General features: G+C 38.2%; 1 protein-coding gene across 2 annotated transcripts in view; it reads right to left on the minus strand.

Moving 5' to 3' along the window:
• PPIL4 (peptidylprolyl isomerase like 4) overlaps positions 1 to 12,389 on the minus strand; it is a 34,226-nt gene that overhangs the window by 2,398 nt on the left and 19,439 nt on the right. For both annotated transcript variants that reach the window (XM_059083474.2, XM_067011004.1), the window contains exons 10-12: positions 11,726 to 11,837; positions 9,182 to 9,278; positions 3,810 to 3,957 (exon numbers count right to left, since the gene is read on the minus strand). In XM_059083474.2, coding sequence (XP_058939457.1) covers positions 3,810 to 3,957; positions 9,182 to 9,278; positions 11,726 to 11,837 — 357 coding nt within the window. The remainder of the gene's footprint in view (positions 1 to 3,809; positions 3,958 to 9,181; positions 9,279 to 11,725; positions 11,838 to 12,389) is intronic.

Consider the following 12,389-nt stretch of genomic DNA (forward strand, 5'->3'; position numbering starts at 1 on the left):
CTTCCCGATACAAGGAAACTGAGACTCGGCAGATCCCCATAGGCTGGAGATAATTATTTCATTGATCAGTAACTCTACATATACAACTGAAAAGGGGGTGGTATCGAGTAATGAAAAAAATAATACCACATCCAACTGAGTTAAAATAAATGTTAAACTTCCAGTCCTCCCACTAAACTATAAGGCCCATGGGCTTGTGGGGTCAGGATCTTCATATCTAAGGTGAGGGAAACGAATCACATGAGCTCTAAGTCCTTTCCAGTATGGACTTTAAAAAATTCTATTTGTTTTATACGTCTAAGACATAAGACAAGATGATTAAACAAACAAGCAGCTGAAAAAAAAAGAAAGAAAAAGAAAAAGAACACCATAAAATGGCCAATTTAAGGCACTCAGCATAACCGAGCCAATAATTTCATGTTTAGTAGTCAAAAATTTAAAAATCAACCAAAAACTGTCCTTGCTGAGGTCTCTGGGAGTAAATCAGAGGTTTAGTTACATCTAAATTACTAAAATAATATTAAAAGATTAAAATGACAACAAAAACAGAGCCCCAACTGAACACCTATGAAAACCACAGAGGAAGACAGGCAAGTAGTCTGAGTACGTCTCAGCCAGGCAGCCCACGGCTGAGTACTCATTTCCTGTAACCCCAGTAAAACTCAAACCTCAAGAACACAGTAAACCATCTCTGAAATTAAGACATGTGGTGGAAAAATTAAACAGAGATTTCAAACTGAACAGTAAGGCTGCCATTCAATAAAAAACAAAGCACTTGAAGAAGTTAAAGCATTCTTAGGAAACTAAGCTCACCAAGCAGAACGCCACCAAACAGGAGAATTCGAGCTCTGCCTGAAAATTCCCTAGCACTGAAAACTCCCTTTAATGATTATATTTTTGAGATTAAAATCAAAAGGATAAAAAGCAGAATAACAGAAAAAAACTGGGCCCACTGAAATCTTAAAAATGGATGGTATTTTATTAGAAAGAAGAGAAAATTAGTACAGCTATATTATTAAATCAAAGTACAAAATCAGAAACAATTGCTTTAATACACGTTGAAGGGAGAGATGAAGTTAGAATATTATTGCAGAAAGAGAAAGACATTTGCTACTGCTACTGTAAAGTTTTAAGTAATCAAACAGCAAGATAAAAAAGATTCACAGAAAGGCAGGGGTGCAAGGGTGGGAACCACAGACTTAAAATGGAGCAAGTCTCTGGAGTTTTTAAAAATGTCTGATTATCTCAAACACACCAATGTGTATTTCGGGCCTAAATTCATCGAGGAATCCCTGTACAAAAGCGCAGGATGAGGAGCTGTAGCTAAAAGCAACACATGGTGGGTGGGGGGGATTAAGGAGTTTTAGTGGAAAACCTGCTAAATATTCACAAAAGTGTGATACAGCCACCATTAAAAAAGATGTTGGGGTGATCTTCGGCTAAATTAATAGAGTATAAAAACTAAGAGGGAGATGTTCCTATTGGATGACACTGGAATATTATACTATGAGACAAATTATATTAGAATTGACAACTGGAGTTAGGAAGGAAAACTGCTGACAGGAATATATTCCAGGTAAGAAGATTTAGAAAAGAAACTGACAGAAATATATTCCAAGTAAGAGGAACAGCAGTAAGGGTACAAGTCCAGATTTAAATTGTGGTTCCATTACTTACTAGCTGTGTAAAACCACTGGCAAGTGGCTGAAACTCTTTATTCTTTACTTTCTTTGCTGTGAATGGAGACAATAGTATCCATCTCGCATTATAAGGACACCAGAGATGTTACTAGTACTGATTCATGTGAGGATTACTTGAAGCATTGACAAGGATGTAACTTAAAAACTGAGGGCAGGGCATAAATGATGGGAATCTCTAAGTAGTAAAAGGGCTATGGAAAGGAGAGAGATTAGATCTCTGCTGGATGACAGCAAGGAGTAGGAAGATCGGCTGTCTAGAAAATAGGGTGCTAAAAATATATATAAAATATGGGGCTTCCCTGGTGGCGCAGTGGTTAAGAATCCACCTGCCAATGCAGGGGACACGGGTTCGAGCCCTGGTCCGGGAAGATCCCACATGCCACAGAGCAACTAAGCCCATGCGCCACAACTACTGAGCCTGCGCTCTAGAGCCCGCGAGCCACAACTACTGAGCCTGCGTGCTGCAATTATTGAAGCCCGCGCGCCTAGAGCCCGTGCTCTGCAACAGTAGAAGCCACCGCAATGAGAAGCCCGCGCACCGCAACAAGAAGCCCCCACTCGCCACAAGTAGAGAAAGCCCGCACGCAGCAACAAAGACCCAATGCAGCCAAAAATTAATTAATTTTTTAAAAATGCATTTGCTGAAAATTTTTAAAATGAAGAATAAACCATAAAACACATAAAATGGTTACCTTTGGGGAAAGAAGAAAAGGGGGAAAGGACAGGGATGGAAGCTAGGTTTTCTATATGTACCATTTTGTAGATTTTACTTTGGAACCATACTTTTTTTTTTTTTTTTTTTTTTTTTGCAGTACACAGGTCTCTCTCACTGTTGTGGCCTCTCCCGTTGCAGAGCACAGGCTCCGGACACGCAGGCTCAGCGGCCATGGCTCACAGGCCCAGCCACTCGGCGGCATGTGGGATCTTCCCGGACCAGGGCACGAACCCGTGTCCCCGGCATCGGCAGGCGGACTCTCAACCACTGCGCCACCAGGGAAGCCCCATACAATTAATTTGTTAAATTACAAAACAAATGAAAAAAATTTAAGCTATCCTCAAACATCAAAAAGAAGAAGTTAATTGAAATATGAATCCAGTTAATGGCCTTATCAGAGAGAAATTATTCCAAGTGATTTAAAACACAATGATTTGACTGTAAAAATAATAGTAACAGCCAGTGTAGAAAATGTTTGCACACACATTTTTTGTTTTTCACTTAATCTTAATGTGCCTGGACAGTAACTATTATCTCGATTTCACAGAGGAGGAAACTGTGGCTCAAGAAAGTTAAATAATTTGATGAGGTCACATCAATGATTAGCAACGTAGAAATCTAAACCCAGCTTTTCTGACAGCAAATCCTTTACTTTGCCAATCACACTGCATCTTTCCATCTCAGTGTCTTTGCTTAACATTCTCACAGTCTTGAGTCCCCTCTGCCAACTGAAAGCCCCTCGTCTACCAGGGCCCAGGTTGAAATGTCCTTACGTGGCAAAAACCATAGCAAGGGAATATAACGTAATCCGCTTTTCAATTAACTGAGAGCCAAAATGCAGGCTGGAAATGATTTCTTCTCTTTATAATTAATTTTCTTTGGGGAATTTTTATTATCATTGTCTTAGAAAATGTATTGTTCAGGAAAGCTTTGGGGATGATCAAGCTAATTATTAGTGCTGCTTTTATTTCATATATACCATATGGAAGGGCATAGACGGTTTTCAGGTCCTAAAACCTCAAGAGCTGTTAAGTGCTGTACATAACACTTGGTGATAAATTAACATAATACATTAGAAGAACTTTTTTTTACCATAACCACACTTGTTTTTGATGGGAATAAGTGAGTGTCCACAGGTATGAAAATCACTCTTGCTTCACAATGTGGAACTATATGATATATTCAGCTATTTCAAAAACAATATTTTATAATCTGTTATATATATTCTTGAAAATTAAAGTTCATTACCCTAGTGAAATCATTCTACATCTTAAGAGTTAGGAACACATCCATCCCTGTTCAGCACTATACCCTTATATCCTAAATTAAGATGTAATTTACAAGTGGATGAAATATTTATTTCTCTACAGCTAAGTCTGAACATCAGTAAGTACCTGATTTGTATTTCGGACTGGCATATAGTCCTCATCTTCTTTTTCTTCAGAGCAGTGGCGCGTTTTCTTCTTGTGTTTTTTACTTATGTGTGAGTAACTTGACTTTGAGTCTTCTGCCTGCTCATCTAGTATAAGATCATATTTTGCACTGCAGCAGCTAGTTAAGGACAAACAGGAGAACTGACACCGGTAATACATCAAAACATAAGAATCTGGTAAACAAAGGAGGCCATGAGGTTGAAGAGAACTTTTTAAAGCAAGAAGCATCTCAGAAGCATAGAGTATATTTCTAAAACAAAACTAATTCATATTCTACTTCATTACAGAGTCAGGAAAATGAAAAGTACACCTGTCTTTAATAAATGGTTATAAATTGGTAAGTGGGTCAAAAATATGGAGAGTAAAAAAAATGAAAAATATAAGTAGCATAAAAAATAAGGAAGTTTATTTGTCAATAATGAAAAACTTAAACTTAGAAAATGAGGCACATTTTTAACTAGAAAAAATTAAGACACTATAAACCCCAATGCCAGAGAAGCTGTATAGATGAAAAATACCCTCATGTGACTCTTCTTTTGAGTATAAATTAGTTCAGTCCTATAGGAGAAAATTTAGTAATGCATTATCAATAGTTATCACATTTAAATTCAAATAAGAATTTATAAAAAATAAAATAACACTAAGTTAAATGAACATAAGCACAGCTATCCCTCATTATCCACAGGCGATTTGTTCTAGGATCCCCTGAGGATACCAAAAGCTGCAGATGCTCAAGTCCTTTATATAAATGGCATAGTGTTTGCATATAACCTACACACATCCTCCTTTATACTTCAAATCATCTCATTACTTAAAAACCTAACACAATGTAAATGCTATGTAAACAGTTGTAAATACAACACAAATGCTAGCAAATAGCTGCCTGCACAGCAAATTGAAGTTTTGCTTTTTGGAACTTTCTGGAAAACTTTTCCTGAATATTTTCCATATACAGTTGGAAATCCATGGATGTGGAACCTGCAGATACAGAGGGCCAACTGTATGCATAACAGGATTTTTTTTTTTTAGGATTATTTTTAATAAAAGAAACTAAGAACAATAAACAGCCTAGTAATAAAGATAGACTTAAATACATCAGGGTATTTCAACTGATATATTACTATAAAGGAAGTTATGAACAATGACAAATGAATGCTATTAAATAACCTGGAATGGTGTTTATAAAAAATTAAAAGTGGAAAAAGCTTGAAGCAAAAACTGTATATACCACAGTGATTATAACTTTATAAAGCTTTATAAAAGATCAAGGCTTGAAGAGGAGCAAAAGGAGAAATAAAAAGCATCATTTGCCTAGGTGGTAGGACTATGAGTGAATCATTTTTAAATTTCACATAAATGTTACAAAAATTGTAATAATATATGTTTTAATTCAGAAATAAGTGTTTAATATACTATAACGTCTTAGAATAAGAGAAAATGTAAGACTATTAGCACCTGTTCTAAAAATAATCTTAAACTCTAAAACCGATTCTGAGGAAGGCTGACAAGGACTATAGTGGTTTTCAAAAGAAAGACTAGGAGGAAGCCCCAAACACCGAGCTATCTTAGTGGCGTGTGGGACTAGAGTAACAGTACCCACACTTCCCTAAGGACTAGGGTTTCACCGTGCCACAGCTCTGTGCTTCCTCAGCGATGTCTCATTCAGTAGGAAAACACTGCAACTTCTGGCTTTTCACAAGACGGCTAACGACAGCTAATCAGCCTGTACCACCCTATTATTACTCCATCATCTCCAACTTCTTTTCTCCTTTATACCATGTCGCAGTGTTTCCACTGTACCTTTTGGGTGGTCTCCTTCTCCAGATACAAATTCAATAGTCCTTGGCTATGGTTTCACCTCAGTGTTTGCTCTACACATGCTGCTCCCTGTCCAAAGTGCTTCAGAGTGGGCTTCCCTGGTGGCGCAGTGGTTAAGAATCCGCCTGCCAATGCAGGGGACACGGGTTCGAGCCCTGGTCTGGGAAGATCCCACATGCCGCAGAGCAGCTAAGCCCGTGCGCCACAACTGCTGAGCCTGCGCTCTAGAGCCCGTGAGCCACAACTACTGAGCCCACGTGCCACAACTACTGAAGCCCGCGCACCACAACAAGAGAAGCCACCGCAATGAGAAGCCCTCGCACCGCAATGAAGAGTAGTCCCCACTCGCCGCAACTAGAGAAAGCCCGCACATAGCAATGAAGACCCAATGCAGCCAAAACTAACTAACTAAATAAATATTTAAAATAATAATAAACTATTCAAAAAAAGTGCTTCAGAGTGTTTCAAACTACTGATCATAATCCATCAATGGGGTGTAAAATCCAGTTAGTGGGTCACCAAAAGCCAGCATTTTAAAATAACATAGACGAGAAAATAGAGTACATGGCATCTAATGAAAATATTATTTTATAACACTGTTGTTTCAATTATGTGTGTGTGTGAGAGTGATTATACTTGGACTGTACTGAGTCAAGATGTAAACTGTATTTAATGGATCACAGATAAAGAAAAAAATTTTTTTTTCTCAATGCGGTACGCAGGCCTCTCACTGCTGTGGCCTCTCCCGTTGCGGAGCACAGGCTCCGGACGCGCAGGCTCAGTGGCCATGGCTCACGGGCCCAGCCGCTCCATGGCACGTGGGATCTTCCCGGACCGGGGCACGAAGCCACGTCCCCTGCATCGGCAGGAGGACTCTCAACCACTGCGCCACCAGGGAAGCCCAAGATAAAGAAAATATTGATAGAATACCAGGTCCTCAGCCCTCCTCTCCCCCATATTCAAGCTGTAGCTTTAATGTCACTACTTATAGTATTACTTGAGGATCCTCTGACCCCTTACCTCTATTATGAGTCCCACATCCCACAAATGCACTTCTCTGCAACACTCTAGCCATACTTAATTAGTGGTGATTATTTAATGTCTGTTCTTAATGTCTTTCAGGTCCAGGGGCTACATTTCATTGTGAAACTTCACTGGGCATGTAACAGATGCCAAATAAGTATCTGCTGATTACTTGTAATACCACCAAGACACTTGTTGTATCTCTTCCTTCCTTGCTCATCCACTATCTTCTAACTCACCGCTACAATCAAGACTTTTAGAAGATGTCAAATCTCTCCAAAATCCTACTTTGTGACCTCCCTGTCCTCTTTTCCCCAATTACTTCCCTGAGGTCTAGTGCAGCCAAGTTAAACTTCTCTCTTCTACTTCTATTTTTTTTTTTTTTTTTTTTTTTTTTTGCGGTATGCGGGCCTCTCACTTTTGTGGTCTCTCCCATTGCGGAGCACAGGCTCCGGACGCGCAGGCTCAGCGGCCATGGCTCACGGGCCCAGCCGCTCCTCCCGGACCGGGGCACGAATCCGCATCCCCTGCATCAGCAGGCGGAATCCCAACCACTGCGCCACCAGGGAAGCCCTCTACTTCTATTTTTGAATCTTATTAATGGTTTGACAGCATCTTCTCTCTCATGACCTATAAAGTACATCCCATGTCTTTCTAATTGACTTATCTGTACTTAGATTATCATCAGAATCCCCTTTCTTCACCATGGTAATAATGTATGTGAAAATATATATATGTGTGCTACATATGAAGATATATGTTCTGTCTCTCTATAATTGTACCTATAATTTGTAGATTACAAATGACTTGCTAAAATGAAACCTATGAATTACCAGAAATGTAAAGATCATCCTACCGGGTCAGATTCATGAATTCCTTTCTCTTGTTCAGTATGCTGTCTGTGAATAATGAATAGTGGTTTGCACCAGGACATACCTGTCTTCTCCATCAACGTCAAAAGGTTAAAAGCAGCACTGTTCAATACTAGCCATGGGTAGTGGTTTAAATTTAAATTAATTAAAATTAAACAAGTTTTCAAATCCAGTTCCTCAGTCCATTTCACACGCTCGATAACCACATATGGTTAGCAGCCATACTGAACAGTGGAGATACAGCACATTTCTATCACTGCAGGAAGTCCCGTTAGACAGCACTGGCCTAGAGACTGATTCTCAAACACACCGAGTTCCTTTCTTAACTCTCAGTAATCTATCACCTTGAATTTAAAACACTTTAATACTAGGTATCCTTCCTTTTCAGCCTGAACACCCACTATGCGGGGAAGATGCCTCCTTCTACGTTATACTCCACAGCTGACCTTCCTTTCATTTGTCCCACACACTTCCCTTCTTCCAGCTGCAGTTTCTAGTGGTTGGCCTCAATTTAATTTCAAAGATTTGGTGAATAAATCTCAAGTGTATTCCATCCACACCTTTTATGATTCTAAGATTTCAATCATACCCCCTCTAATGTCCATGTTTTCAGACCAATCTTAGTTTACTGTTTGGTTTGTCTGTATGTGAAAGCCTCTTTTCATGCTGATTATGTCAGTATACGCCAGACTTTATCCAACTCTTAACACCTTACAATGCTTTGTGCATTAGAGAGCCAATGCAATAAAAAATATTTACCAGGTCAACCTGATATTCATCTTTCCTGATGAATACTTGGGAAAAAAAAAGTCTATATAGTATATGGGCAAAGAGAAGCCCTAAAACACCAACAGAAACTAGGAAACAAAGAAACTACTTACGAGAAAGAATCACAAAGGAAATAACCTTTGCCATGTATGGAGTGATAGATTTATAATGAGAATATCACTGAACAAACTAAAATGACATAATATGAAAAGGATGTTTCATTGCTTCTTATTTGTCTCAGCCTAAAACTTGAAAGAATCTGTAAACTAAAGGGTCAAGTCAATGGATTTCTTTTTAATCCTATAAAAGTCAACTCTTGTACACAATAGGAGCCCAATAAATATTTGTTGCTACACTGACAATGTATTAAGCAGAAAGAAGTAATCTAATAACATAAAACAACAACAGGATTTTGTTATCTACATATTCACCAACTCCAAAGAAGTTAAATATATAAGAAGGGTTAACACAAAGCGTTTAGCTTAGCTGTAACAAAGAAATTTCTGACTATGAGAAATTTAAAACATTAAGATTATATATAGAACATACAACTCTTACCTGCAGATCTTCTGAGAATAAGAGATAACCTTAACCTAAGTGTAGGGAGGTAAAAGAATTAAGCTCAAAACTTCTTTCAATCTTAACTTTCTCCATACAATAAAGAATATACTGAAAAAGCAAAGTATACATATGTAAAATGGTGAAAAGAGATAACAATAAACTAAGTGATTTCTTCACAAACCATCTGGATTCAGGAACTTGTCTTCTATAGCCTTTTTATAAGGTATCACACTCAACTCTCCAGATTGGATGGTCAATACGTATTGACCAACTGGTTCTTGTGAAGGATACTCCTGTTTGGGCTTTACTTTATCTTTCAGAACCAAATTTGATGGCTTATCCTGTTCCTTTTCATACTCCTTGAAATCACTCTTGGTGTATTTCCCACCTGTTTATTTAAAAAAAGAAGAAACAACCTAGTACGAAAATCACCTGATTCATCAAGAACAATAATTTTATAAGAGGTATAATATATAAGAACTATTTTATAAGTGGCATATATATCAGGGGATAGAAAAAGGCTGAGAAGAAAACAAAAGAATCATCGTAATTCATTCTCCACCACTATTTTAACTGAAATCAGATATCCATTGTGCTAGGTAGCCAGATGCTGCCCCCTAATGACATACATGCATATTACAACACCAAACTTCCAAATCCTAAATTACACAGTGAATTCAAGTAGAGCCATTAAGTCTATGAGAACATTAGGCCCAAAGGAAACTGAGGGCCTGGGACCTGTGTGTGAGATCTGAGAGGCTTATAAGCATCAAAGACAAGATGAATCTATTTGGCAATTCCAGAAACTCTGTAAAGGAAAAGGGCCAGTAGGCAAAGTTTCATATAAATGTGAAACAGACAACTGTAAGAGTTAAAATACTGGTAACTGTAACAAACAGGCATAATTTCATCACTGAAAAATATGTGCCTGTCATTAGAAGTCTCACTATGGATGAAGCAGTTATAGTATATAGTAGAAGGAGCAACAGATCAAACTGAAAAGTTTTGGATTCAAATCCTGACTCTAGTGGGAGGTCCTAGGTAGGACACGTCAAGTCTCTGAAAGTCATTCTCTTCATTTAGGAACTGAAAATAATATCAACATTTCACAATGCTGTTGGAATCATTAACAAGGCTATAAGGAAAAATACTTAGCACTGTGAATGGTACACAAGATATGTTCAATTTTTTAAAATGTGAATCCATAATATACAGAATTATCTCAGCAACTTCCCTGGTGGCACAGTGGTTAAGGATCCACCTGCTGGGTTTCCCTGGTGGTGCAGTGGTTAAGAATCCACCTGCCAATGAAGAGGACACAGGTTCAAGCCCTGGTCTGGGAAGTTTCCACATGCCGCGGAAGAACTAAGCCCTTGCTCCTCAACTAGAGCCTGCGCTCTAGAGCCCACGAGTCACAACTACTGAGCCCACGTGCCACAGCTACTAAAGCCCGTGTGCCTAGAGCCCATGCTCAACGAGAGAAGCCACTGCAATGAGAAGCCCACGCATCACATCAAAGAGTAGCCCCCGCTTGCCACAACTAGAGAAAAGCCCGCACGCAACAAGACAGACCCAATGCAGCCAAAAATAAATAAATAAATTTATTTTAAAAAACTAAATAAAAATACTGCGTCAGCAATCAAAAACCCGTAGTATTTCAGTATACGCAGATTCAACCTTAAGTTTGTTACGCTACCACTAGCAGAAATTGACATATAAATGCATATGTGGGATATGTCATATGTGTAGGGATAGGACCTAGTACACAGATCTTTTCAATTTTGTACCATATGACAACTAAAACAAACAAACTTTATAAAAAAGAATTTTTTAAAACATTTACTTGTTTTTGACTACGTTGGATCTTTGTTGATGTGCATGGGCTTTCTCTAGTTGTGGCGAGTGGGAGCTACTTTTTGTTGCGGTGCGTGGGCTTCTCATCCTGGTGGCTTCTCTTGTTGCGGAGCACAGGCTCTAGGCACACGGGCTTAGCTGCTCTGCAGCATGTGGGATCTTCCCAGACCACGGCTCAAAGCCATGTCCCCTGCACTGGCAGGTGGATTCTTAACCACTGCGCCACCAGGGAAGCCCCAGAAAAAAGAATTTTTAAGAGTTTTGCATCTAGAAGAGCCAAACCACCAAATGATAATTACTTTGGAAACATTATGTCTGCAATGGGTAATTATAAGTAATTTATAATACAGTCAAACATAGAAAATATATTCATCATCAGTTTAAAATACACATCAGATAGAGAAGAACAAATATCATATGATATCACTTATATGTGGAATCTAAAACAACAGTACAAATGAACTTATTTACAAAATAGAAATCGAGTTACAGATGCAGAAAACAATCTTATGGTTAACAGGGGGATGGGAGAGTGAGAGAAATGGGGAGATTGGGCTTGACATATACACACTACAATACATAAAATAGATAACTAATAAGAACCTACTATATAGTACAGGGAACACTACTGAATACTCTGTAATGACCTACATGGGAAAAGAATCTAAACAAGAGTAGATATATGTATACGTATAACTGAATCACTTTGCTGTGCACCTGAAACTAACACAACATTGTAAATCAATTATACTTCAGTAAAAATTAAAAAATAAAAAAAAATACAAATATACACACTCACACACACATACCCCCATCTTATATACTAGATAGCAGCTAGGTAAAATCAAATAGCAGGAGTTACATCACTGAACATTTCTAATTAACAGCACTGTCAAAAGAGATACACACACACACACACACACACACACACACACACCGATGCAAAGCAGAACAGAAACAAAGGAAGATGAACCAACATACCTTTTCCTTTCCATTTAACCTTTGCAACAGACTGGCTAAAGTCCACATGTATTCTTCTGTCATCTATAAGTACATTGTCCATTTTGAAGAATGCTTTCTCACAATCTTCTTCCTGATAGTAATTATAAAAACTCAAGCATAAATCTTTATGGAAAAGATTTCTGCAGCTAGAACAAATACTGAAAATACAAAAAGCTTCTTGTTATTACTAAAACTAAAATTTAAATACTTACTGTGCACCAAATGCTGTTAAATGCTTTGCATCTATTCTCTCACTTAACTCTGCTAACAACCCTAGACATATAACCTATTATTACCTCCCTTTTCGCAGAGAGAAAACAGAGGCTTAGAGAGGTACAGGAGTTGCTAAAGGGCACACAGTTGGCAAGGGCAAGAGCCAGGATTTGAACCAAGGCAGTCTGATTGCAGTGCACATACATATACTTACCAACTGTGTTATACAAATCCATAATCCCTTTTACTCAAAATCCAAAAATATCCTGAAAACTGTCTTTATAAATTTGGTGTTAAAATCCACGTGACAGCAAAACGTAATGGAAGGATAAACCTTAACTTATTCTACTTAGTATGAATATTCATTTGTTTTCACAGCAAAAGTATTTCTGTGATTATGGAATGCTGACCCAGACGTGTGTCACATAAT

The sequence above is a fragment of the Kogia breviceps genome, chromosome 13, assembly GCF_026419965.1.
Source record: "Kogia breviceps isolate mKogBre1 chromosome 13, mKogBre1 haplotype 1, whole genome shotgun sequence".
In the NCBI taxonomy this organism is placed as follows: Eukaryota; Metazoa; Chordata; class Mammalia; order Artiodactyla; family Physeteridae; genus Kogia; species Kogia breviceps.